A 27,014-nucleotide genomic window follows, 5' to 3' on the forward strand; every position below is an offset into this window, starting at 1 on the left:
TGCAAGCACCGAGACAGCCAAACGTCACCGCGTCCCCAGCATAGCTCCAACGGGAGGTCATCCCTACCCACAGCACTCCCCAGAGAGGTTTGTCTAAGCCGGGCTTTACTTGCCGAGCACAAGCCCTGCTTGAACCTTGCTGTTCCTAGTGAAACATGCTTAACGTCCGTCTTCCATTGCTCCTGCTACAATTCAACTTCCTTCTCTTCCTGGTCCTGGTGAGCGTTAAAAAAAGTTTAATTTCACTTCTTGTTTACCCATTGCAAACCACTCTTCAAACCTGTCTTTCCTAGACAACCCCAGTTACTCGGCTCCATTAGTCCCCAAAAGTTCTTGTCACTCTCGCAGTAACTTCTTTCCCCAGTTAATTTCTGGAATACAATGCTGGAAGCAGCAGTGGGACTGTACTGGCTACAGCCTTGAGCTTGATACGCTACTTAAGAGCAATAAATACAGCACACTAATTATCACACAGCTCATGCGCATGCTCCAACCATGCCTCCTTTGCGCTGCACTCCTATTTTTCCCTAACTGTCTGACCTTTTTGGCTCCCGGACTGGTTTTGATCCTCCGTAATCCCAATTATATTTTTGTGCGCGCATGTGTGTGGAATCGCCGTCTAGCCAGTGAAAGCCATCGTGCATGGAAACCCCAGCGTGGCAGCCCACGTCAAAGCCTTGCATCTCTCCGTGTGAACCCTCAGGCGCAAGCACGAGTAACGCGCAGGTGCCCGAGGTGACCCAGCTGCAGAGCCAAGCGTGAAAAGCTGTGTACAGGCCACGCAAGGGGGAGCACACAGGGAACTGCTGGTCTCTGCTTTTCCTTTTCGGAGCAGCAGCTGCATTAGCACGTTGATTTTTGCAGGTACCTTATATTCGGAAGCAGCCTCCTCCTGAACAGCTGGAACTTGTTTGTGAGCAGCTGGGGGGTGGGAAACCAAACAACAAAAATGCTCAAATCCATCCTGAAAACAAGGGGAAGCAGCAAACGAGTTTTAAGCCACAGTCCGATATGAACTGTGATGTGTCTGGCAAACACTTAATGCGCTAACTTGTGTGTGGGAGCTCATATCCTTGATCCAATATATCCTGGGGTAGCCCGACTGCACACCCTGTGCATAACAAAGACAGCAGGCTAGGGCTGAGTCAGTAATTTACATTACAAAATAAAACTTTAATCAATCAAATGGAGAAATCAATAGTGCAGCGAACAATCCTGATGGTTAATGCTGTATAGGATTTTACAGTTCTGTTCTCAGTTTTTCCATATGCTTCCCCCCCCCCGCCATGTGAAAACACAACTTCCAGCAGGAACTGGAAGCTTTCAGATCATGGAAGAGGCCACTGAAGGTTTCGGCTGACACTTGAGAAAGGCTCAGAAGTTATTAGGGCCAAGGAAACAGCAAACTAAAAGAGAGATTCTTCTAAATCACCTGGCAGCAAAGTAACAAACACCAAAGTGCTATTGAGGTCACTTTTAACATCCCATCAGGATTACAATGAGGTAATCCAGCACTATCCAACTACCATGCCAGGCTGTCTACAGGCTGCGGAAGGCAACCCAACCCACAGTTTTCACAAACACACAGACTGTACATTTCCTTTACAGTGGCTATCCCAGCTCCAGAGCAAACTCCTGGGGTGGGGAAGTGCAAGTCACCTTCTGCCCACAGGCACGACATCCCAGAGAGAAGGGAAAGCTGCTGTACAACCCAGACTGAGGGTGTCACACACTGTCCTCCAGCTTTGAGCTGCAGTCCCCTTGGTGTGGTACACCACTCCAAACAGAACTTCCCTCTCCTTCCCTCCTACATCTCTCTCAAACCCAAACAAACAGCTCTAGAGCACATAATTCCCAAACCAGAACAAGAAACACTTGGTGCTCCACACACGGCACCTCTTGGACACTTTGGATGAGATCCAGTGCAGCAACAGACTTTTGGCCTTGCCTCCGAGTTGCATTTTTGCAGCTCTGAAACACCCAACACTCCGAGATGAGACAGGAAAGACGGGTAAGGTCACACGTTAAACCCCATGAGCTTTCTGGAGCGGCCTTTGAGGTAGCATATGAGAACTATTTTGGAGGTGAGGAACCACACACTGCACTTTCATGATGTGACGGAGGTTATTCAGCGTTAGTGCCTAAGAACTCAGCTCAGGATGGGACTCAGAGTCCAAGCACACAAGACACCAGTGGCACATGGGATAACAGTGTCCACTTCCCCACCACTGACCTTCTTCAGAAGGGAGAGGGAGGTGCAAAGGACCCAATTCCTCACAAGCATGCATGTCACCCAGTTCCCTCCAGAGGAAGATGCTCTAGCAGAAATTGCGTAGCTGCTGTCAGTGTTGAGATCATACCCGCCTCCTCAACACACTGAAGAATTTCTCCATGTGTGCATGCTCCAAGAAATGATGGGGAGACACATCAGGCTGGTGCTGCTAGCTTTAGCAGCTGGTGGCCATCAGCATTGCTCTGATGTTCCTCCATGAAGCCTCAGGCACTGGTTTACTCTTTCCCCTCCCATTTCTGGCATGAGGAATCTATGTACTCGCCCATTGCCGAGTTGCCAATTTTCTGGTGTGGGTTTTGGCCACACAGGCCTCTTTGTCATTTCCTTGCCAGTACACATGTGGCATGGGAGAAGACCTAGCTGACAGAGGCAGAATAGCTACCACCTCCTACAGATACGACACGACAGAAGCCAGCATGCTGCGTAGGCTCACCTCCTCCTCAGAGGATTCACTCACGGTTTTGCCACCAGTATTCCTCAACCCCAACCCTGCAACCACCCCTCCTTCCTGCTGAAGGCATCCATGCTAAAAAACATATACTGAGGTCCAAAGAAGAAAGGCAATTAACTGCTGATGACTGCAGCAGCCCTGAGGTAAAGGGCAGCCTCTGCTGCTCCCCTCCCAGAGAAGGCCACACACATACAGCAAGGGCATTAGGGCATTTCATACTCCTTTGTGCTATCGCAATTAAGATCAGCATATTCAGCAGACAACAGAATGAGCCATTCCTGCTCTGGCTGGCTCTGCGTTACCGCAGAAATAGCTCCTAGCTATTCCATTTCCCAAGCACCAGTGGATTTCAATATCCTTTAAGCACCAGGAATCATCTCCCCTCTTTAAAGCTGGTACTGGTGTTTTCACAGTTGCTGTTATGCTTCAAGTAAGTCACAGATATTTTTTTCTTAGCAAAATGACTTTATAAAGATTTATTCACAGTCACCAAATTTCACTTGGCACAGGTACCAAACAAAAAGTACCCCTGCATTCAGGTGTGGCACTGGAGAAGAAACACGTGAGACTAGAGGACACCATTTCTCCATGGAAAAAGGATTTACTGCACAGCAGAAATACCAGGGCATTGATGCACGAGTGGAAGCAGAGCTCTTCCAAGTCTCATAAATTGCCCTGACCATGTGCCTGTTGCACTCCACCCCAGATCCTCTCCTTTGATAAAGCCAAGTATCAGCTCTGGAAGGGGAGGCCCAAGGACAGAAGGATTATGCAAAACAGAGAACAGGACCCGCAGCAGAAGCTTTTAGAGACTCCGTGGCACCCAGACACTTAGCTGGAGATCACTGCAGAAATAAGTGGGTGGAGCATCTAGTCACCCTGGCCAGTGCTCAGGAGGTGAGAGAAAGGCTGAACTGTGCTCACTGCTGGTCAGAGAGCCAGGTAAACAAGGCCCTTGCACACAATGAAGGGGCCCTGAAGAGCAGCGGGCCAGACGTGGAGCACTATTCCAGCTGCTGGTCTGAGCACTAGTTTCTCTGTTAATCTTGGTCGCGGCCCATTTTGCCTGTCAGCCGCCGTCTCTGAGTCTTAGTGGTTCGCCCCGTGCTGGATTTCTGGATTTTCTTGCGTGGGCCTTGCCCCCGTTGGGGTCTCTTCCCTTTCGTCTTTTTCCGGCTGTGCATGTGCAGCGTGGCAGTAAGAGAAGAGATCCTGTGCAGGGCAGGAAGAGAGAAATGTTTGGGGACCAAAGTCTGCAGGAGCGAGGCGACACCACAACAATAGCAGGAGAGCACTGTGTGGCCCAGTGGGAATGGATGCCAGCCATGGCAAGCCCCAGAGGAACTCCACTGTGCTGGGCATCACCCTGACAGGGCAGGAAACCTGCAAGTCTGCATGTGCAGTAACAACCAAAATGAATTTTCTGAGCACTGGGCAGCCCAGCCACCACAGAGTTAAGTAATTCTCCGCATCCCCAAAGTAGTCGTAAATCCTGGATACTGAAAAATGTGGAGAATGTCAAAGCTTTAAGCTTTAGGGTCTTCTGACCTTCAATCCTAGAGACAAACCCTGCACCCTGCAATATAGCCTTCCCTGCAATATCTGCCGAGAAGAAGGACTAGGTAAACAGTTTAGGACAAAGCCCGCCCTGCACCACATCCTCCTCTTTCTCTTCTTGCTGCTGCTGCTGTCACCAGGGATCAATGCCATGGAAATGGAGCGTCTGGGGCAGGCTTGTGCTCTACCAGTGCCCTCTGCTGGCTCCTGCCCACCGGCACCCAGGCAGCACAGCATCCCCTCCCTGCAACCACACTGCTGATCTGGGAACACAAGATCCTCCTGATGAGTGTGCACAGCACAGCAGCAGAGAGTTGAATGAATTCATACATACTTTTCAGATAGGAAGGGGTTTCTGGACTTCTTGGGCATTGCTTTTATAGGCTTGTTCACCACCTCTTCCCCTTTCTCTTCTTCTGATCCATCACTTTTTCCCTTAAAAAGGAAGCAAAAAAGAGAAAAAAATCCCTATAGACACATTAAAACAGGCAGTCTTGTGATTCCAGTGTTTCTGCTGCCTTCTTGGTTTCATCCTGTTTTGTAAACCACCTAGTCATGGATGAAGTCTTTTTTGATTCTCCATGTCCCTTGCTGTCCCAATCTCAAGGTTTCTTATTGCAGCCACTCAGAAAGGGACAACCAGCAAGAAGTCCTACAGTAATCCACCCTAAGATCTAAAGACTTCAGCATGATCTTAATGGCCAAGCAACTAAAGTCTGAAGTATGCATTAAAGGTTTCAGCTTTTTTCTTAAATTACTATTAAAACCTTTTAAAGTGGCTTTTCAGATTAGAAGATGACCTTATAACTGTACAAGTTTAACTGCCAAACACAGGCACTTCCCCAAAGAGCTCAAATCCAACCACAAGTCATGAAGATCAAAAGGATCAAGTCAACCAGTGCCTGAAAGCCTCTATGAAACAAATAAGAGATCTCAGTGACAATATGTTTTGAGAATAAAAGCAACCACAACCAGAACTGAATGGCTTCCTCATTTGTGGTCCAAGCACAGTATCACGGAGAAAGAATTCCCTCCTCGTGCTAATAGTAATTCCTCCTGGACAGGACACAGGAAAGAGGTTGAGGATAGCCCACGCAGCAAAGTCTGAAATCTTGCTGCTTGTGTTGTATCGGCTTTTAAAATACATTCTCCCCATCCAGCCCTGTGATGCCATTCACTTGCACAAGGTAAGCTGGGACTTGCAAAGGATTCCAGGAAGGTTTGGAGTGAGCTATCCCCACGTAGGACATTTCGTCCTCTTTAGAGGCCCAACATAAGTTGTGGAGGAATGTGAAAGTTATGAGTTTCCTTTTCATCCCTGCAATCAGCCAGCTGCAAGTTTTTGGGCATATTCAGGGACCACCAGCCCTACCTAGCCAGCCCTAAGCATGTTTATGGCTGATACAATCAGAGAGGCAGCAAGAGGCTTTACCACAGAGTTGGTCAGTCCCAGCTGGCGTGCCCCTGAGAGGTCCAGGTCACTGATGGTGGTCACTGTTACAACATGGTTTGGGTGGTCGATGTTCACAGACTCTGTCCGCGACGTCACCAAGTGCTCCAGTTCATCAGCCTCATCTGGGGAGACAAGAAATCCTGCGCTGCAAAGCGCCCAACTTTTCACAAGATACGCTCGCTTGTTCCTGCAGCGCCACGCTGAGGGGGAGTAACCCTGCCTTTGCATGCAGGGTTAAAGCGCGGGGGGGCTTGAACACCGGCACTACAAGCACGAAGGGCAAGCGCCTTCTCCCAGCAGAGAGGAGCTGGTAACACCCTGGAGATGTCCTCCTGCTTGTTCCTTTCCGTACAACCCACCTGAGCCCCTGCGCCAGCGAGGGTCCCCACTCAGACCCCTGCCCAGCTTCCCAGCGGGACACGGGAGGAACGAGGAGCTGACATTGTGGGACGGTGTGCGAGCACCTCTGCTCTTATCACCCAGCCGAGGGGGTCGGACCACGGGCGCCCACCTCCCACCCCTCAGGCGTCCGCCCTGCCACCGAAGGCCCAGCACGTACCGAGCGCCTCTTCCCTCTCGCTCAGCATCTTCAGGTACTCCTGGTGCCGCTGAGGGATGGAAACAGGTCACTGCGGCACCTCTGCCGCTCCAGCCGCCCACCCTCCACCCGGGACGGCCCCTTGTCCCTGGCAAACGGGGCAGGGGAAGCCCGAAGACCCCTCCTGCCCGGCGGCCTAGGTCCCCGCGGCCTGCTCCCCCGCTCATGGCGGGAGGGGTCGGACCCTTCTCCCGCGGAGGACCCAGGGGACGTTTGTAGGGATACCTCCTCCTTCATCTTCCTCTGCTCCTCCTTCAGCTTCCTCTTGATCTCCTCCAGCGCCGCCTTCCTCCGCTCCACCTTCCGCTTGTGGAAGCCGGTCAGGTACTCCCTGTCGCCGGCAACGCAGAAAACAGACATTCCCCCCCCCCGCGGTTTTTAGTGACCCCCTTCACCGGGGAATGCCTCCCCACCCCCGGGGTCGGCCCCGGCCTCACCTCCGCCTCTCCTCGTCGAAAGTCACCACCAGCTTCCCCTCACGGCCGGCCGGACCCTTCTTCTTCTTGCGCGCCATGGCGGTTCCACACACCTACTACCGCCGCCCGCCTCTTCCGCCGCCGCCCGGCCGTGAGGGGCGGCCCTCCTGCTCCGCCCGCCATTTTGTGCCACCCGCGCCTGGCCGGGCATAAGGGGTTTTTTTCTTTCTGTGTGTGTGGGGGGAGGTTGGTTTCTTTATGAGGCTGAGGGTGGAGCGGCCCCAGGGTTTGGGGGAGCCCCGAGAATGGCGGGCTGTGGGGTGGGAGGGAGGGGATGGCGGTGCCACTGCCTCGGCTGTGAGGCAGCTTGAAGGAGCGGAGCGAGGCAGACATGGGGTCCTCGTGTCCCAGCGGTGTGTGGGAGCTGTGCGCGTTCCCTTTGCCCGCTCCTGGTGTGCTTTCTTTCCCCAGGTTGGGGCAGGAGAGAGAAGCCACCATCGTGGACCTCGCGGGTGTCTGTTCCTGGCCCTAACACCCAGCCTGGGGTGGACAGGGGGTTTCTTCAGGCTCAGATGCTTCCAGCTCCTGCTCCTCTTCAGCTCCCTCCAAGGAAAAGGCTCTAAGCCCGCTACCTTGTGCAGCCAGCGTAGCACCCGCTCTTTCACCCCGAGACCCGCTCTGCTGCTTCTCCGAGTACTTTTACATCAGCATCTCTTTAATAAAGGTCGCTCATCCAAATATTTAACGCCTGCATTTCTTCAGTAAAGGCCTGAGAGTTTATTTCAAGCTATCGTCATTGCTTGGTGTCAGTGGCACCTGAGCTGCTCCTCTTAGCTGGGGGAGGCAAGTGCCAGGACAGGTCTTGGCTCTGACACCGAGTCTCCAAGGTGCAGGACCTGAAAGAACAGCCATGGTTTCTGTAGTTGATGGTGGAGAGGGGTACCAGCGTGAGTAGGGGGGGGCATCAGGACTGCCGGGGCGTCTGCTGGCTTGAGCGGCTTTGGCTGAACTCTTGAACCTTTCTTGCCCTCCAGTCCTCGTGTTAAAAATGGGTGTCATGCTTGCATGGTGGCCAGCTGACTTTGGTGGAAGCACTGCGGGGGCAGCCAAAGACACCCCCCCAGCACACAGAGCGTGATGAGTCCTGACACAGCCTGGTGGCTGCTCATCCAGGGCCGCCTCGCCTTTATCAGCTCACTTGCTGCTTGTGCTCTTTTCCTGGCCTGTCCTTTCACCAGCAGAAATGCGGAAAAACCAGTTCTGTGGTTAATTGCTGCACTTCCCTCCACGCCCATGGGGCAGGTCTTCTCCTCCTCCTCCTCACTCACAGTCTGGGTGCACTTCAGCCTCCGGCCTCTTTGCCCCTGCCTGCACTCAGCCAGCTCAGGTGCACCGTCAGGCCTCCTTCCATTAACCTTACGGCTTCTCCTGCCTTCCCCTTTTTCCTCCATCTGCCAGAGCTTCCGTCTCTCTGGTGGCTCCTTCTCCCTTGGGCAACCCAGTGGGTTGGCCTGCAGGTGCAGAAGGTGCAGGCGGCTGCCCTCCTGGCCCTGTCCTGCCTTGCCTGGAGGGATAACGTTGGAAGTGATGGCCGGAGGCAACGAGCGGAGCATGAAGGCCCTGAAGGAGGTGTGGAAAAGAGCGGAAAACTCTTTGTGCGCCGACTGCGGGAAGCCGGGTGAGTCCCTGAGGGCTGCTGGAGGAAAGAGTTGGAAGCAGGGAGCTGGGGCTGGTCTCTAGCAGCTATTTAGTGCCGGCTGTCTGGACTGCACAGGAGCTTGGGCTGGAGAGAAAGGAGAGGCATTGCTCTGGGTATTTGCTTCCTCTCCCTGGAGGTGAGTTGGCAAGGGAGGAGGAAGGAGATGCCACAGCGCTGGTGGGAAGAAGGGCCGGGACGTGGTAGTGCCAGATGAGCAGGGGCTGTGTAGCTGCAGCTCTGTGGGTTGTAGTTGTGTCAGATCTCAAATACAAACCAAGGTCATGCCCAGTCAGGACCTGACAGGAAAGCTCCTGGTGAAATCCTAACTGCTCCAGAAAGAAGGCATGATTCAGGAGGGCATTGTCTCCTCCGTGACTCAGCTCTGAACTGACAACCTGCCACAGCCACCTTGGAGGGTTCTTTTACCGAAGGGCTTGCTCTCTCAAAAGGGTACCCAGTTTGAGGTCTTACAAGCGCTGCTAAAAACACCCATCGTACTCCTCCCAAAAAGGGCATGTGCAGTGTACCACCCAAGCCAAATGAAGACTGGGCTAATTAGTACCATTTTACCTTCTTAAATTCTCCCAGGAAAATTCTGAATTCAAGTCTGCTGAGCTAAATACTGTTGGGGATTTGCTGTGTTGCACTAAACAGCTCCTGGAATCTTTTCCCAGAGGTGGTGTCATTTTCATTGTGGGTGACCCTTTACACAAAGGGGAGTTTGCAGAGCACTTTAGAGTTTCTCAAGATTCAGGTCAATAGAGATTCAGATGAAGTCGTTGAAGCAGGGGAAATGAGGAACTAATAGCTATGCTTTTTCCTGACTGGCATCTGTACCTTGGGTGTTAATTAACCAGCATGGATGAAACAGTGGTCACCCGGCTCTCTGTCTCTCAGGACTACATTCTCAGTTGAGGCATATCTCCCAGGGGAATTAACCACTTCTAGTCATACCCTTTTTTATACTCTCAGATCCTGACTGGGCATCCTCTACTTTGGGTGTCTTTATATGCCTCAGCTGTTCAGGAATTCACCGCAACATCCCTAGCATCAGCAAAGTCAAATCCCTGAAGATGGACCACTGGGATGATGCTCAGGTGCAGGTGAGATCGTTATCCCCACTAGTATGTCAGGTGATTTGGGTCTAGGCCATACACTAACTGTCCTGGGAAAATCAGCCCCTTGTCCTCACAGAGTTGGAGATTTAATCTGATTTAATCTGTCCCTTTGCTACTCATGCTCTGGATACTCAAGTGGGGATAACTCCCCATAACCCACTGAGAGATGTAGAATGCACATGCTTTATGTATCTCCCCATGTCCCATTACTTTATGGCAAAGGCAGAGCTCTTGCAATGTATCTTGCCAAGGCTCAGGGTCTTTGTCACTCCAGATTACTCATTTCCCACATGCCAGCACCATCCAGCCTCAATGTCTCCTCTTGGTTTCAGCAGTACGAGGGGAAAACCTCGGGCAATTCCATGCTCAGAGAAGTTTCCAGATATAATGTGATCTCTTGAGAAAAAATGGCATTTATGGGAACTTGACTTCTCCCTGTTCCACACCCCTCAACCCATTAATCTTCAGGGGACTGAAAAAATTTTCTGGAGATCCAAAGAAAATAATCTGTATCTCGCTGCTCTTTGGAGAAGAGCAAAGAGGTTTGGAATGTCCTCCTAGACAGCATTGCAGAGCTGTTGTTGAACTTGGTCCCCCCTGAGCTGTGAGGCATGGCAGCAAATCCAGGGAATGTGTGTCCACCCAGCCCCGTGGAAGTGACATTTATGGCATTCTGTTGATTCAGGTGCAATCACTGTAACTTCTGAGAGTAGACAAGTCCTTTGAGACCCACTTTTCTGTAGCCAGACTTTGCTGGGATGTTGCAACAGAGGGGAAAGAGAATGCTCCATTAGAGCTCGATGTGCATCTAGCTCTGTAGTGGGTCAGGAAAGAAAAAGGTCCAACATGTGCCTGTATCAAAGGGAAGGCGCTAACTCTCTGTCTAACTCTGCAGTTTCTGGCCAAGCATGGGAATGCTGTGACTAAAGCCACATATGAAGCTCACATCCCTATTTACTATTACCAGCCAAACTACAATGACTGCCAGTAAGTTGCTGCATACAGAAGAAAAGGGGGAAGGGCATTTCTGGGTTCTCCTAGTTTGTTTCTGAGCTACCTGTCACCTCTCTCCCTAGAGTGCTGAGAGAACAGTGGATACGGGCCAAATATGAACGCAAAGAGTTCACTGAGCTGGGAAAACACCTGCCGTATTCTGATGGTAAGAGCAGAGTACAGCATCAAAATATCCTGCCTGTTGCCTTGGCTGGAAGCTTTTGAGCACCATGAGTTTAAAGCTCATACTGTCAGTGTTGCAAATCCCACAAGTACTCCCAAGAACCCAGCTGGTACTTACAGGGCATTGTTTTGGGGGGGGTGTTAAATTGTGGGCAGCATAAGTTGGCACTGCCATGGGTTGCTCCCAAGCCTGGTATTACCGGCTGGCATTTTTCAAAGGCGTTTGCTGTCCTGGTGGAGCCAGACCTCTGCAGTAAGGAATTTCTGTCCTGCTGCATGCCACCCCCTCCAACCCTGGCAGTTGTCTTTGAAATGTCACTGCCAGTGCAAGGGCCTGCAGAGTCAAGTGGGAAGAGTTCTGGTCCAGCACCAGGGTCTGCGTGGGCCAGGACTCTGGTGTTCACAGGAGAGATGGCTCTCACACTGTCAGAGGCAGTAATGGGAGCCAGACTAGGAGGTGGGAAGCATCTGGGAGTGTCTTCTGGTAACTGTTTATCTGGGCTGCAAACCTAGGAACACCATCACCTTCAACTGTAAGTCAGAGGTGAGACATCTCCTTCTCAAGTGTTCTCAGCAATAGTCTATCATGTGCTTTATCCCAGAGGTGTGGCTGGGAACCCCAGGCTGCATGCAGCTCTCTGATGCCTACCATGCCTGTGGGGGGATGCTCTTAAACGTGGCCTTTCTGCTCCTAGGGGTGAAGGAAGGTATCCTCTGGAAGCGAGGTCGAGACAATGGGCAGTTCCTACCCCGCAAGTTCCTCTTGTCTGAGAGAGAGGGGTGTCTGAAGTATTTCACCAAGCAGGATGTGAGTATGGTGGTCAACTCCCACCTTGGAGTGTACTCCACCCAGGGCAGTGGGGTCACAAAGATGTTTCTATTTCCTGTGCATGTTTGTGAGGTTGCCTTGCTCATCCCAGGCCAGGGATGATAACAAAACATGTCACTGAGGAGTGGGGTCCCCTTCCTACTGTCAGGGTGACATTTCCCCACATTCTCCCTTTGTGCTTCCCTACACCCTTCCCTCACTGCTGATAAAAGGGCTGATCTTTCACTTCACCCCTTATCCATTTGCCTGGCTGTGTAATCCTGCACCATCCCTGGAACCAGCCTCACCCCACTGTGAGCCAAATTGGCAAAAACCTGTTGTTTGGTTTGTTTTGAGGAGGGCTACCTGTCTGCTCGTTCATCTCCCTGAAATGAATGCGGCAAGGGAGGGAATGGCTTGCGACAGGGAGGAGCAGGAGATGCCATCCAGAGGGACCTGGACAAGCTTGAAAAGAGGGTCCATGTAAACCTCGTGAGGTTCAACAAGGCCAAGTGCAAGGTCCTGCACATGGGTTGGGGCAACCCCTGGTATCAATACCAGCTGGGGGCTGAAGGGATTGAGAGCAGCCCTGTGGAGAAGAACTTGGGGGTACTGATAGATGAAAAGCTGGACATAAGCTGGCAATGTGTGCTCGCAGCCCAGAAAGCCAACCGTATCCTGGACCGCATCAAAAGAAGCATGGCCAGCAGGTCAAGGGAGGGGATTCTCCCCCTCTACTCCGTTCTGGTGAGATCCCACCTGGAGTACTGCATTCAGCTCTGGGGCCCCCAGCATAAGAAGGACATAGACCTGTTGGAGCAGGTCCAGAGGAGGGCCACAAAAATGATCAGTGGGTTGGAACATCTCTCCTCTGAAGAAAGGCTGAGACAGTTGAGCCCAGAGAAGAGAAGGCTCTGAGGAGACCTTATTGTGGCCCTTCAGTACTTAAAGAGGGCTTATAAGAAAGATGGGGACAGACTTTTTAGCAGGGCCTGTTGTGATAGGACAAGTGGTAATGGTTTTAAACTAAAAGAGGGTAGATCTAGACTAGATCGAAGGAAAAACATTTTTACAATGAGAGTGGTGAAACACTGGCACAGTTTGCCCAGAGAGGTGGTAGATGCCCCATCCCTGGAACCATTCCAGGTCAGGTTGGATGGGGCTCTGAGCAACCTGATCTGGCTGAAGATGTCCCTGCTTATTGCAGGAGGGTTGGACTAGATGACCTTTAAAGGTCCCTTCCAAACTATTCTATGGTTCTAGAAGTGAGCTCTTTCCTTTTGAGGTCAGTTAGCCTTTAGACTGGCTCAGCTGTAAAGTCAGATACACTCTCAGTGTTTCATTGGCAGTTCCAGGGTAGGCACAGCTCAAATCTAAATTGGAGGGGCTGGGCCACTGGTTGGGCTTGAGCACACCACACAGTGAAGGGAGTGTGTGCTACAACAGTTTTGTTGGGAAGGGGCAGTTATTACCTTTTAAAACCCTCTAACCCTGTCTTACCCCACTAAGTCAGTAGCTCAGGTCCTTTTCCCACTAGGATTGCTGACCAATGCCATTCTGTTTTCAGGCCAAAGAACCCAAAATCAATGTTAAAATAGATGTCATCAATGCTACGTTCCAGCCAGCGAAGATTGGGAACCCCAATGGCCTGCAGATCACCTATCTCAAAGACAACAAGACCCGGAATATATTTGTCTACCATGAAAGTGGAAAGGTATCTGGTTTTAGCATCAAACACTGCAAAGCACTGAGGTGATTTGAGAAGCTGCTAATATTAAATAGTCTGAAGCATGGGTAGAATGGGGGGTGTGTGAGTTGCTGTAGGTAACAGTGGGGCTTCTGGCTCTGTGTTTGTGTGTCCATGAGGGTTTTGCTGCAGGGAGCAGGGCAGGAGCACTGGCTGAGTTGGTTTGTGTGGGAGGAGCTGCCGTAGAAGATGTGCAGGTGTGCTGCCTGTGCATGTGGGGAATGGGGCAGCTGGGCTGGCTGTGTGTGTGTGAGGGGGATGCTGTAGGTGCAGTGTAGGGAGAGCTGGCTGTGTTTGTAGTAAACATAGGGTTGGGTGCAGCTGGGTGAATTTAGATGGCTCGCTGTTGCTCTGGCTAAGCTTTCTGTCCCGTCCTTTTCTGTTCTCAGGAGGTAGTGGACTGGTTCAATGCCATTCGCTCTGTGCAGTTCCATTATCTGAAGGTAGCATTTCCCATTGCCAGCGATAATGAGGTAAGGCAGCACTAGAGCGCAGTGCTGAGTCTCCTGCCAGTACTTGGTTATGTGATAAAAGAGCTCATTAGTTACTATTAGAACCCCAGGTACAGAAGTGGAAATTGCAGTGTTTAGATAGAGGGATGAGAAAATGTGTGTATAAGGGCCTGTGGTGGCCAGAGAACAACAGCTCTCTGCTGTTTCTGGGCACTTTGGAGGCAGAAGTGACTCTAGGCTAGGCAGTTCTACAAACATTAATTTAAAAGGTGACTGAATTTGGGGGAATGGAAGGAAGGCGGGGGGAAGCGAAGAAACGTGGCTAAGTGAATGTTACTCTTGTCTTTTTGTCAGATTAAAAATCGGCTGACAAGAAACTTCCTGAAGGAGGGATACATGGAGAAGACTGGTCCCAAGGTGGGCTGCTGTGGGAGAAAAAAATCTAACAGGGACCTGCCAGAGAGCCACTGACCTTCCCTACTTCAATGTTTTTCTCCTGCTGTTTCCCCATTCCCCCCTGACTCTTTAGACACCCGTGGGAACAGTGTGTGTGCACCAAGGGAGGGGAGAATAACAGGAAGGGGAAGGACATATGTGAAAGTAGATGAAGCCAGAGTCCCTGCTTTCTCCCAGAACAACAGATCTCTCTGCATGTGTCTGTGTGTGCGTGACCTTACAGGTATTTAGCGTCTAGATTTCTCCTGTCTCAACTCTGGGGTCCTTCACACAAGTCCAAGAGTTGGGGACAGCAGTTGGGGCTGAAAAACCTGATACTGATCCCCGCTCTCAGCTCAGAAAGGGCGAGGAGGAGGTTGCTGTTAAGGCAGGGGCTTGGTTCAAGCGGTTGGGATGAATTTTGGGTATCCATTCGCACTGCTCGCAGCAGAGGGCACTGTCCCCTTACATATGTCACCTCTTCCCTTCACAGCAGAGAGAGGCTTTTAAGAAGCGCTGGTTTACGCTGGATCACCGCAGGCTCATGTACTTCAAGGACCCTTTGGTGAGAGGGAGATCTGACGTCTGGCAGCCGCAGGCAGCAGTGCTGAGGGCAGGGTCAAAGTGCAACCAGAGTCTTTGCTCTGCAGTAAGGGGGTTTGCAGGTTCCCCAGCTGCTCTGAATAGACTCTAGGTCTTCCCCTTTCCATCCCTCTTAGTTCATTGTGCACTTTCTGTGTTTGTTTCACTGCCTGCAAACAACAGGAACAGGGAGGGCAGTGGTGTAAAGGTGGTGGTGCGGAGGAGGGTGGCATGGGAGGTGACGTGGAGAGACAGGAGCAGCAGTTCTTCTCTCAGACCTCTCGAGACCTATGCTCTTAAATTTTCCTTTCTGCCGCTGCCTTTGAGCACAGCCTCCCTGCTCTTCTGAATCCCCTGACCACTTTCAGATCTTTTTGCTGCTACATTCCTGGCCCTCACCCACTCTCCTCCTGTCCTTAGGTGCACTGCTATTATTCCCTGGTTCTTCTGGGGAATTCTGGCTTCTGTAAATCCCTCTCTTTCCCTCCTGATGTGCAGGATGCATTTGCTAAGGGTGAGGTATTTGTGGGCAGCAGAGAGAATGGATATAGCGTCCAGAAGGGATTGCCTTCGGGGACACAGGGCAACTTCTCTTGGCACTATGGCCTCACCATTGTCACCCCTGACCGGGAATACCTCTTCACCTGCGAGACAGAGACTGACCAGCTGGACTGGATTGCAGCCTTCACTAGCATCATCAACCAGGCCATGACACCACAGGAATATGCAAGTAAGTACCTGGATGCTGTTTCCTTCCCCTCCTGCCACTCCGGTTCAGGGTATTGCCCTAACGCACCACCTTTTTCCTTCACTACAGTTGAAGCCTACTTCAAGTTTAAATCCTAGGAAGCCATGCAGGAACCTTGCTATGACTCAACTCTACCTGGACCTGTTGGGTGGGCTGTCAGGAGAGGAGACGAGATCGACGTCAGAGAAACACAGTGCTCTCGAAGCACCCCTTGAAGCACTTTTTTCCCCCATAGATGGTCCACTTTGTTCTGAGGGCCCAGTTAAGCTGCTTCCTTTCAAGTGCAAGACTTTGTGAGTGTGAATCCTTGGTGCAACCTGTCACTTAAATTGATCTGACTGGATGCTGGCAGGCCTTGCCTGTCAATTGGGCCTTGAAAACTTGGCACTTGCTGTGTTGGACATGGACCTAGCATCACTCCTGTGTGAAACTGCAGACAGCCATCTGCCTTATGCAAGAAAAGAGCTGCCTGGCTGGAGCTACACCCCAGCAGGTTGCAGGGGCTGCTGGACTAGGAGAGACTGTTCCTTTACAAGAAATGGCTTCTCTGCTGGCGACAGAGATGTGAAACATCTAGATATTTGATCAGTTAGAGCTGTAGTTGAGAAAGGTCACTTAAAAGATGTAATCTAACAGCCAAATGTGAGGCCTGTTTCCTTCTGCTGTGTATGAGCTTGAAAGCTTCTTCAGACCTCATTTGTGTAGAGACCTTCCTCCAATTGCTGCAGAGAAGATTAAGAGATCCACTCAAAACCAGTGTGTGGGTATACATGTGTGTATGTGGATAATGTGTGTGTGTTTGCACGTGTAACAAAAAGTGGTGGGAGGTGGAATACTGTCATAGGGAAGATACTGTAAGGGATATTCATGCCATTGAAGTTCAGCTGTCAAATTTGAGTCTCTAGTCAAACAAATGGAGAGAGGTTGGGTCCTGCAGAGAGCAGCTTATGGCATGTCTGTTAGGGAGTTCAGACTCTCTGTTGTCTTTACTAGAGCCTAGGGGTTGATGTCTGAAGATAATAGTGCATGGTTCTCTACTCCCTCATTGTCTGTACGTCAAAGGCCTGGCACTTTCATTCTGCCCTGTACATTACATATGTTTATACTGTATATCACATATACATATAATTTTATGCAGTAGTATAACAGGGAAGTTTGTATGTTCTTGTCCTTCTAGGAACAGTTAGCCCTAACCGCTAAATCAGGCTATGATTCATATCTTGAAGATCATTTCTTAAAGCTCTCCTGGGAGAGCTGTGTTTCACATGCTGGAAGGACCAGCTGAGTTCTGCTGATGACTGTAGTATCTGATGTGTCTGCAGTTTTACGCAGGCAGTGTGAGAGTAGGCAGCTCGTGTGTTAAGGGGAGCCAACTGGAATTAATGAGGCAAACAGTATTTTAATTAGCTCCTAAAGAAATTAATTTTAAAAATCCCATTGTAATTTATTTTAACTTCCTAAACAAACTGAGCTGCTAACTGCTAAGGTATGAGGTTGTTTCTTGAAAAAAAAAGCACTGACAATCAGAGCAAAGAGCCATGGCTATTCATTGCATTTCCTGGGGCATGTGGACTGTGAATCTTCCCATCAGAGCCAAACAGGCAAAGTCATGGTCCCCCTCTGCTTCTCTGGGGATGCCTCTCTGTGCTGAGACCACCACAACCTGTTGGGAGCATTGACTTCCTGGATGAGAAGCAGCGTCACTCATTCTGCTGCCATGGCCTGATGGAGCTTTCCACCCAAAAGTCTGTTTTCACTGCAGTTTGCTGATCTCTCCCAGTCTGGAGCACGACTGTCCTAAAAACTGAATGCCAATGTAAAGCTTGTGTTCCAAAACAAAGTGCCTATAAGTTCTGGTAACATGAAATGGGGTAGTCTATTAGAAAACCTTAAGCCCCATCTAAACAACCTGCACATTCAGTTCTGTGTGAAAAAGAGTAGAGAGCATGACCCAGATATGCCAGGAGCTAATACAGATAATCCAGAGGGAGGCCTCTGAAGTTCCCTCCAGCAATGCCATACGTGCCATATGCCCGCTCCTGTGGCGTGGTCATGCTGAAGCTGATGCTGTTGCATGCAGCACATTGCTCGGGAGGGTGCTTGATCCTACTGCAGTGAGGGCAGTACCCATGAGATGCTTCCTTCTCCTGTTTGCTGTTGAGTTATCGCTGCTGGAGATGAGTGGAGGCTTTTGACTCAGCCACAACGAAGCTAATATACTGACGATGCAAAAAAGCGTGGCTGGAGTGGCCTGAAAACCCCTGTGAACTACCAGCAGAGCACATTTAGTAACGGCACATCTGTCTCTGCTCTGCAAATTCTGTCCTACCGTGTCGGTTCCCTGAGACCGATGAGGCTGGGATGTGGGAGATGAAAGAGCAAGGTAGCGTTGGGTGCAGAAGTGTGGGGACATAGGTGTCATGCAGTGATGCCCCGCTAGAAGGCAATGGTGCCTGCTTAACAGGCTTTTGCTCCCCTGCTCTGAGGTGAGGCAGCAGGTCCTGGGGGTTCGAGGGAGGGAGGGGGAAAGCTTAAAGAAGGAGGATGGTCTTTGGGGAGAGGGAGGAAAGAGTGGCTCTAAAATATCCAGCCCTATGAGTGTCTAGGAGCTTGCTGCTGACCAGGGCACAAGGGTGGAAGAGGCCCAGGTCATAGAAAGTGTGAGATGTCCTACCATCTGATGGGTTTGCAAACTGGGGGCTACATCCATTGTCTACACCTCAAGGGGCCCTGCTGTCCTTGGAAGGGAGTGGGGGACAGACCCTCTCAGCCTGGCTTGGCGAAGGGCTGAGAAGAGCAGTGTGGCAGCTCCCTGCCTATTGCACTTTCAGGGCTGGCCCTTGTTTCCCTTCTAAAGCCGCAGCGCAATGCTTTTTCCTGCCTTGCCACATTAGGAAGTCTTGGCTTTCAGTCGTCTCCTCTCTCAAATGAGGACAATTGTGCAAGGGGAAATGGGAAAAAGAAAGGGAAACAAGAACAAGAAGGAAGAGGGAGCAGGAGGAAGGTGCAGGAAGACATGGGGGAAGAAAGACTGTGTCTGCAAGAAAAAGGAGAGAGCCAGCTGGGCTCCGCAGCTAGTGGCTAAAAGCCCAGTATAAACTGGGACTGCGTTCGCACCGGTGTGTGAAGCTGTGAGTCAGACACATTCCTCCGTGCAGTGGGCAAGGCAACTACTCAGGGGTTGGTTCAGGGGGGCAGAGCCCACCTCTCCAGAGTCTGTCTGAGCTGAGAGGACACAGACTCAGGAGGAGAAATCCACTCGTCCACCAAGTCTGCTGGTTTCCCTGGGCCCAGTGAATGCTGGAGAAGCAGCAAATGAGGAGCCGGTGAAGAGCAGAGACGTTTCCTCCTGGCTGGCAGAGGTTATTTTGCACCTATTGGTCTTGAAGGGGAGGGCAGTCTCCGTTTCTCAGCCCTTTGATGGTTAAGGGAAACCACCAGACAGAGCTTGTGATGGACAAGATCAGCAAAATGGACTGGGCGGCTGGAGGTGAGAAATAGACTTCTTTGGAGTACCTATGCCTGATGAACTCTTTCCATTTTCCCTTCCCGCGGCTGCTTTCCTGTTAAGGCTAAGTGTGCCCCACACAGCGAGGGGGGGAGGAGCGGGTCTCTGACAGCCTGACTTGCTCTTGCTCGCCCTACCCAAAGATGTCTTACGACCCTTCCTTCATCGGCACAAGGCCTGGAGAGGATCTTGAGGCTGGCAGCTTCTTGGAGGAAGGCAGCGGTGGGGGTGACGACAGTAGTGCCCTGGGAGGGGACAGCCCGATTACGGGGCCACTGGGTGCCGTGCTGCTGGGCATGTGCCTCACTGGGATGGCGGGGAACATCTACACCGTGGTGGTGGCCTCCGGCAGGGTGGCGGGCTACTCAGCGGGTTCCTTGGGGGTCTACGTGATCAACCTTGCCCTGGCTGACCTCCTGTACCTCTCCACCATCCCCTTCGTGGTCTGCACCTACTTCGCCCATGACTGGTTCTTCGGCGACGTGGGCTGCAGGCTTTTGCTCAGCCTGGACCTCCTCACCATGCACGCCAGCATCTTCCTCCTGACGGCCATGAGCCTGGAGAGGTACTGGGCGGTGGCCAGGCCGTTGCGGGCCAGGCGGGCCACCAACGCTTGCCGCAAGCTGGCCAGCGCCGTCCTCTGGCTCCTCTCGCTCCTGCTTACGGCCCCCATGATGGCGATGACCCAGCTGCGGGAGGAGGATGGCCCCCACAAGCGTCTCTGCATCCCCACCTGGACGCCGGCAGCCTTCCGGCTCTATCTGACGGTGCTTTTCACCACCAGCATCCTGGCACCCGGCGTGGTGCTGGGGGTCGTCTACACCCGCTTGGCCCAAGCGTACCGGTCCTCCGCTTGGGGTCTGGGGCTGCCGGCGGCCGGCCGGGCCCCCACCCGGCGGCTTTTCTCCAGGATCTCCGCCATCGTGGTGGCCTATTGGGCTTGCTTCCTCCCCTTCTGGGCCTGGCAGCTGGCCGGGCTGTACCAGGGCGAGGGGCTGGGCATCGGACCCCCTGCCCAAGCCTACCTCAACTTTGGCATTACCTGCCTGGCCTACGGCAATAGCTGCGTCAACCCCTTCCTCTACACCTTGCTTGCCAGCAGCTACCGCCGGCGCCCCAACCGCAACGGGATGGGCACGGCACGGCCCCCGGCATCCTCCCGGCAGGCTGTGGGTGGCCCGGTGGGAGACCACAGCGTCCCCCTGGCTTCTGGGGAGTTGTTGGGGTCTGTGGGAAAAAGCGAAGGGTAAGCAGTGCCCCCAGGTTGGGAATATCTCCCGGCTTTTGGCTGGGGTCGAGTTGAGAAATAAAAATGCATCACTTTCCGTGCAGCGTCTTCCGTCGTTGTTGCGGTGCCTTCTCCTTCGTGCCCTTTGCAAGGCTGCTAACCCTCCTCAGGTTGGGGGAGGACGCTTGTCCCAGGGATCCTGACTCCATCCTCAGGTCCTTCAGCCCTCACACGCCAGCCTCCGCCTTGCGCAAGGCTGGGAAGTAGGTGGAAGGGAGCAGTCAGCCTCGATACGTGTAAATTATACAGCTGGGGAACCCTCGCCACCCCTCACCTCCTCGCGAGCAATGGGCCAAGCCATAATAAAGTCAGGGTAACAGTGAGTCACAGATTTCACAGGACCAGTGAGTCACTTCAAGAAGCAGCCACGCTAGCAGGAGATCTGAATGAGGTTCATCCTCTTGTGGTAAAGCTCACACTCATCTTTCTTCCCCCACCCTCCACAAAAGAAATCTTTGAAGAGTCTTTCTAAAAAAAAAAGACTCCCAAGTGTGGTTAAGAGACATTGCGAGATTGCCCCGAAGTACAGCTTGGGGAGGTCAGCACATTTGCTCAGCTTTCAAGATCAGCCCGGCAGAGGAAGCTGCGAGGAGAGACCTCCACTGTGTGCCCACCATCACAGCTCAGGGAGGGGGCCTTCACCAGCACCATGTCCCTGCTGTGGCTGAGGAAATCCCCAACTCCCTGACCTACCAAATGTAGCCCAGTCTGCCAGACTGTCACCACCACTGCATAAACTGGGCCAGGTCTCTCGCCTGGAGGCCATCTAGCCTAGCATGGCTCACTTTCATACAGCTAAATTCTCTTCTCATCCCCAGAAAGGATGGCCTTATCGATATCACCCCACGGGAGGAGTCCCCAAGCTATGCTGTCCCCCAGCCATGCCTATGCACAGGGTGGCAATGTTAGATGCCGTGTATACTATTATAGACGTAGCCCTAAAGAGCAGGCGATCATCCCGAGCAGGCTGGCTTTGGGCAACACAGGGCTTCAAGAGAGATCCAGCTGCAGAGCCTCAAGTTGCTTGTGCACCCCAAGTGTTCCTGCCTTCCAGCTCAAAAGCCCACCTTGAGCCTTTGTCTCCAACTCGTCTCTTTCTTCCTCCTCAGCCCCCCAATTCCTAGCAGCCGAGCCTCCCTCTGCATGAGCACCTGAGACACAGGACCTGGCAGAGCCTCATGAATTATGGAGCAAGAACAGGAGGTGCTGCTGCCGTAGGAGCAAGTTCCCGTGTTCCAGCTGCTCTGCAACTGCTTAATGGGAGGAATCAGCCCAGCCAGGCCTGCAGGGAGTCCTTGTAGGACATCAGATTGTTTGTGCTTCACATCCCTCATGGCCAAGCCTGGAAGCGAGGACCCAAAGATTGGGTCCTTCCATCCCAGACCTACCTAGTAACTACTGTGCACTGTGGAAAGGGCAGCTCCCACCTTTCCTGTGCCCACCAGGCACAGCCTGCCCAACAGCAGTAGTCGTTGCTGCAGAATTAGCTTTAGTAGCCAGCTGACACCTTGGGTAACAACCCACAGCCCAGTGAGAGCTATGCTGTAACATCAAACATGCCTCATCATCTCCAGACTCCTCAGAAGCTAGCCTCAGTTTAGACTGAAAAGTGCTCAGGCTTGTTTGGGCTAATATGAGTGAAGGAGTAAAAAAAACATAGCGGACACGTCCTTAGCATCCCACACCCCAGCTGGAAGAAAGGATTTGGATGAGGAGCCCACTGCATGCTCCACCACAGCCAGCAAGGCATCCTTTCCTACTGCTGTCCCCATGCAGCAGCAAGAGGTCCCAAGACAACGTAGGAGAGCTGTGTCATGAGTAGGACCAGCCTCTACAGAGGGGCGCAGGCCAAAGCTAGCACAATTGAGGACTCTCCCCTCACCCCATGCCCCACTAGGTTTACCTAGCACAGCAACTCAAGGCTCTCTGAGGTCAGCTGGGGATGCTTGGTTCAGGGAGAAATAGATTTAATCAACCCATTTTACCAGGCAGGGTAGGGTGTCAGTCTAGACCTCAAGAGTGGGTGACTTGAGTATCATGTGTGGGTAGGATTGTACCAGCCTTGGCCCTTAAAGTCATGGATGGAGAGGAGGGTAAGTGTCAAAAGCGCGGGAAGGCAAGAGGTAAAAAGCCCAAGGAGAGTCTCAGGACAAAACACTAGGGCTAGATGTGACTAGAGGGGAGAGTGGAAGGGTCCCTTAGGCAAAGTTGGCTATCCTCCTCCCCACACCCCTCCAGCAAGGTGACCAACCCATGTGGACTTGGCAGTATGAAACAGATTAGATTCTGAGACTGGGTAGACCAAAACTCTTATTTATTGATTGCTTTTTCTGCATCTTTGAGATGGAGGTGCCAGAGGAAGTTATTCCCAGCTGATGGACTGGAGTGTGAAGTCCCCTTGTGCATCAAAGTAGTCAAAGACAGAGAGACCAAGCCGGTTAGGGAACGTGAACTGGTGGCCTGGCAGGTGGACTGTCAGATCATTCTGGTTGACGCCGAAAGTGATCTGCAAGACAAATGGAAAAGTCAGAGAAAGTTTCTGCCACGATACCCTCGAGCCTTTCCCCTCCACAGCATTGCTGTGCCACCCTTCACTTTGCAGGGTGAACACGCTCAGCGGCACAACCTGCTCTTCAACAGCAGGAGTGTTATTCTAGCCTCCCAAGAGATGCCTGTTCCCTGCTCAGTTCAATAGTAACATCCCTTTGAGCTAGATGGAGCTTGCGTGTTTGATCCCCACCATCCATCACTGCTCAGAGCCCTGGCTGGTGGCACCGGCTGAGCAGGAGAAGCCAGCCACCTCCCGTAGAGACAGCCCCTGCAGTTGGGTGCCCTGTGCCAAACACCCTCCCTTTGCCAGGGCACGTACAGAGAGTGCATCCCAGGCCTCACCTCTATTGGACTCCCCTTCTGGAAAGGGAAGACAGTCTCCCTGTGCTCTGCACCCCACTCTTCCACCTTCTTTGAGTTGCACACGATGGTGTTCACATCACCGTGAGCATCAAAACGGGGGTTGAAGTGAAGCCCGAGGTTGGAAGCATCCTTCCCCAGATTCATAACAAAGCTGCAGAGAAAGAAGACATCAATACTATGGTAGCATGTTGCTCATTACCATGAACGTCTTTTGCTCCAAGCCCAGCTGAGGGTAACCAAAGAAAACGCCTTTGCTAAACTGCACAGCTTCCCTAAAAAGACAGTGCTGCGTCAGTAAGGGGTACTCTCCTCTGCTGGGGTGATAGGTCCCACAGTGCCATCCCTGGGAGACACACCACTTAGTTTCCACAAAGCTTTTAACAAGAGAAAGGTTCAGCACTTAGAGCTCTGAGCAGGGAGTTATCCTGCACCCAAATCAGCTCCCCAGGAGTCAGTTGCTTTCCACGGATTTCCTTTCAGCCCCGAACAGTTAGCTGGTGCTGCATTCTGCCTGACAGTCACTGCCTTCTCCCCACCCTGCAGGCAGCTGAAATAATTACCATGTCATTAGCTGTCCCAAAGCATCTGCCACAGCACTGGGAGGAATCAGCTTCCCAGCCCAGTGTCCACCTTGCCTCCAGGCCTCTTACCCAGGTGAGTAGAGAGGAAGCATATTATTTGGCAAGAGAAAGCCCAGGAGGCTTCACTCCAACACTATCAAACTTCAAAGGCACTGGGAAGAGCTGGGACATGTTTCCTGGAACACCGCTAGTGCTGGTACAGCAGCTATGGGCTCCACCTTACCCACCAGGAGCCCCCACCAGCCACAGACCTGCACAAGGGCCAGGGGCTGCTGAGGCTTCCCTGGGGACCCCAGCCACCCTGATCCCTGCACATTTAAGAGCACATTGCCACTGAAGCCCACCAGCTTCCCTCCTTCCTTCCCTGCCAGCATCTGAGAGGCTTCTCCACTGGGTAAAAGCAAACTTCAACACCCTAAGAGCCGCTGCTGCAACATGCACCCTTTCCGTTCGCACCATCAGCTGGAGCTGTGGCTCCGAGCATCCGTGGAGCCAGAGCAACCCAAGACCTCCCAGCTACTTGGACCATAATCTCCTCCTGCCCATATTCATGCAGGGAAGAGGATGTAGCTGTGGGGCTGGTCTCAACCCAAAGCTCAGTATAGACACAGCTTCCATTTCCTTTACCCTGCACTAGAGAGGATGTGGTCACTGCCAGTGCACACAGCTGGAGCTTCACATCTGCTTCGGCTTAGCCCCTTGGCACTCGTATGTGTCTGCAACATGTGCGTTAGGCAGTGACTCACAGGGAAGCGCTGCTGATGTTAACTCCTTCCAAAGCTGCTCCTCTCCCATTCAAGGGAGGGATTCTTTCTGTCCCCCGCCAGCAGAAGACAACTCGGTGTGGTGCCTTGGCAGCACAGCACAGCTTACCTCTTGGCACTTGGTGCAATTTTCCCCTTGACGGTGAGGCGCTGGCCAGGCTTGAGACCCAGGTTGGTGCATACTGGTCCCTGGGGAACATGGAAGCAGAGACATTAGCTCAGTCCCTGCTGGCTCACTTGCTCTGACTTGGCAGCTCTCCTTGCAAGACAGTGCATCGCTTTGGATAGCTGGAGAGACAGGGAAGCTCCCTTCCCCCAGGGCATTGCACCAGGGACATCCCAGAGAAGTTACTCCAGTCACATGGGACATGTGCCCAATTTCGCAACCTTTCTCCTGCTGCTCTCATCAACATATCTGTATTTCACGGCAGTGAAACGTAAAAACCTGCTCCCATTGCACCCACCCTGTCCTGAACACACCTGTGGGCCTTCTGGGTCTCGTATCATCCCACACAAGCTTGGCTGTGCAGGGATGGAACCTCCACTCCCTTCTCCTGGCTTGGATTTGAACTTCAAGCCTCACCCAGGTCTGGGGGCTCAGACACTTTGCTCCCCAGCTCCTAAGGGCTTGGTTGTTTTTCTTGTAGGCTCAGCCTTTGCAAGAGCATTCTCCTGCTCCACGTACACACCTTTCCCCACTTTCTCTCTAGAACTAAACTAAACCCTTATGTACTCATTTTTTAATCACAGCAGAGGCAAGACCCCAAGAATACTAAGAATCTTTCCCCCACCCCACTTTTATAAATAAACCTGTGGTTGGGACACCCCCTGATTAATCACCCTCAGTCTAACAAAAGATAAATTAACCAAAGAAGCGCAATCACTCTTCTGACACAAGCATCTCCCCAGCTATCCTTGACACTCACGGAAGGACACTTCTGTATAGCACATTTCCTTACGAGAGAGGGAGAGAGCGATTCAGTGACTCATGAAAACTTCAGCCAGGAAGCAAGCAGCAAGGCAGCCCAGAAGAGACATTCAGAGAGCAATAAATATTACTGCAGCTGCTTCCCCAAAGCAGAGCTGCTGTAAAACACGTTACCCCAGCTCAGGAGCCAATGCAGCAAGGACCCCCCCACCGCCCCATACCCCCCCAAAGGGATCCTGCAGGGAAAAAACCCCACACTCCTGCCAGAAGAAGAAATAGCAGCCCCCCCCTCTGTAATGATGCAGCAGGGATCCTTCCTCCCCAGCAGCAGGCACCCAGCTCCAGCAGACCCTCTGACGCAAGGGCTGACGAGCGGATAGAGAAGAATAGTGCAAGTACCCTCACACCAAGCCAACGCATCCCCCCCCAGTCCCCGTTCCGTGAAGCATCACCTCCAGCAAAGCCGCCCCATCCCTTTCTCTACTCACGCAAGACATGGTGCTGCTCTCCGGGCTAGTGCTCCTCTCCACCAAGGAACGGTCCCAGGCAAGTAGCTGATGGGAGCCCCACCCTTGCCTTTAAATAGATGGAGAGCTGAGTTGTCCCAGCCCTTCTCCACCCCACCTGCCAATCAGACCGAGGAAAGGGTGGGAGGGGTTGGTTTTGGGGGGAGGGAGGACCTATCAGGCAGATGCCTCCTCCCACCCTCACCCAGGCTCCTCTCCAGGATGCTAAACCCGACCCATCCAAGCAGGCTGCCGGCCGCTCCAGGAGGAGATCCAGCCGTGTGTGGTCGTAAAGCCAATGGAAAATAGTTTTACAATGAGTGTTTTGCTATCCAAGGCTTTTATCCCACACGGAAAATGGTCAGATGGATTGAGACTTGGCGGGAAGGGTCTGGGAGGAGGGCTGGACTTTTCAGCTCTGGCTAAATGAGGAGCAGAAGAAATATCACTGAGGGCACACCGTACCTTAGGAGCCCTTTGTGGGCCAGGTGAAACCCCAGGAGCAGAGCACTGAAGCTGGATCCAGGGTCACCCAGCTGCACTATCAAGCCTTGCCGTCCCCAGAGGTTGCCCAGCTTCTGACCCAGCTCTTACCAGCCACTCTTGTAGGTACGGGACCCAAAGGAGGGAAAATAGTCCTTATTCTGCAGAACCCCTAAACGCCCTCAAAACCGCGCAGTTCATTTTGGTTGTAGGGCACAGCAAGCCGTGAGGAAGCTGTCTTGGAGGGGTGGGGAGGAATTATCCAGGAAAGCTCAGCGCCTGGCTCTTGCACCTACCCTGGACACACCTGGGGGGCTGAGGAACAAGGGGATGGGGGCAAAACGCTCGATCACAATAAGCCATAGGATCTATATGTCTTTTATCTGTCTCCATGTTCTGTTTGTGGCAAGTATGATTCACTCTGGGTGAAAGGATTCCTTTGGAAAAAGTTACCCAATTACTACATGGCTCAACTGTAATTACACTGAAAGAGGAGGGAAAAAATTCAGG

The 27,014-nt window shown here is 52.3% G+C and overlaps 4 protein-coding genes across 6 annotated transcripts; 2 read left to right on the top strand and 2 right to left on the bottom strand.

Annotated features, from left to right (window-relative positions):
- Window positions 1–802: 802 nt before the first annotated feature.
- On the bottom strand, window positions 803–6,991 carry NOL12 (nucleolar protein 12). The gene is made up of 6 exons (XM_075050833.1): window positions 6,790–6,991; window positions 6,578–6,683; window positions 6,314–6,362; window positions 5,734–5,876; window positions 4,636–4,736; window positions 803–3,956 (listed from the first exon to the last, which is right to left on the bottom strand). Exons 1-6 carry the CDS (start codon window positions 6,864–6,866, stop codon window positions 3,785–3,787), a joined length of 648 nt encoding a protein of 215 aa, XP_074906934.1. The 5' UTR covers window positions 6,867–6,991; the 3' UTR covers window positions 803–3,784.
- A 162-nt stretch (window positions 6,992–7,153) lies between these two features.
- On the top strand, window positions 7,154–17,048 carry LOC142041744 (arf-GAP with dual PH domain-containing protein 1-like). 3 transcript variants are annotated; one of them, XR_012653537.1, is made up of 11 exons: window positions 7,154–8,446; window positions 9,440–9,570; window positions 10,481–10,572; window positions 10,662–10,744; window positions 11,457–11,569; window positions 13,137–13,283; window positions 13,706–13,789; window positions 14,123–14,185; window positions 14,298–14,447; window positions 14,697–14,768; window positions 15,284–15,444. XR_012653537.1 is itself a non-coding variant. In XM_075050831.1 (11 exons), exons 1-11 carry the CDS (start codon window positions 7,906–7,908, stop codon window positions 15,629–15,631), a joined length of 1,587 nt encoding a protein of 528 aa, XP_074906932.1. In that variant the 5' UTR covers window positions 7,154–7,905; the 3' UTR covers window positions 15,632–17,048. The 3 variants fall into 3 exon arrangements, 2 of the variants coding, with proteins under 2 accessions (XP_074906932.1, XP_074906933.1); XM_075050831.1 differs by lacking the exon at window positions 14,298–14,447 and adding an exon at window positions 15,603–17,048 and having other exon boundaries at window positions 15,284–15,515; XM_075050832.1 differs by lacking the exon at window positions 14,298–14,447 and adding an exon at window positions 15,603–17,048 and having other exon boundaries at window positions 15,441–15,515.
- Window positions 17,049–19,184: 2,136 nt separating this feature from the next.
- LOC142041891 (urotensin-2 receptor-like) lies at window positions 19,185–20,291 on the top strand. Its single transcript, XM_075051124.1, has one exon. It carries the CDS (start codon window positions 19,185–19,187, stop codon window positions 20,289–20,291), a length of 1,107 nt encoding a protein of 368 aa, XP_074907225.1.
- A 2,335-nt stretch (window positions 20,292–22,626) lies between these two features.
- Window positions 22,627–26,102, bottom strand: LGALS1 (galectin 1). The gene is made up of 4 exons (XM_075051216.1): window positions 26,004–26,102; window positions 24,697–24,776; window positions 23,222–23,393; window positions 22,627–22,835 (listed from the first exon to the last, which is right to left on the bottom strand). Exons 1-4 carry the CDS (start codon window positions 26,010–26,012, stop codon window positions 22,692–22,694), a joined length of 405 nt encoding a protein of 134 aa, XP_074907317.1. The 5' UTR covers window positions 26,013–26,102; the 3' UTR covers window positions 22,627–22,691.
- Window positions 26,103–27,014: the final 912 nt, after the last annotated feature.

Source organism: Buteo buteo, chromosome 19 (assembly GCF_964188355.1).
Source record: "Buteo buteo chromosome 19, bButBut1.hap1.1, whole genome shotgun sequence".
Classification (NCBI taxonomy): domain Eukaryota; kingdom Metazoa; phylum Chordata; class Aves; order Accipitriformes; family Accipitridae; genus Buteo; species Buteo buteo.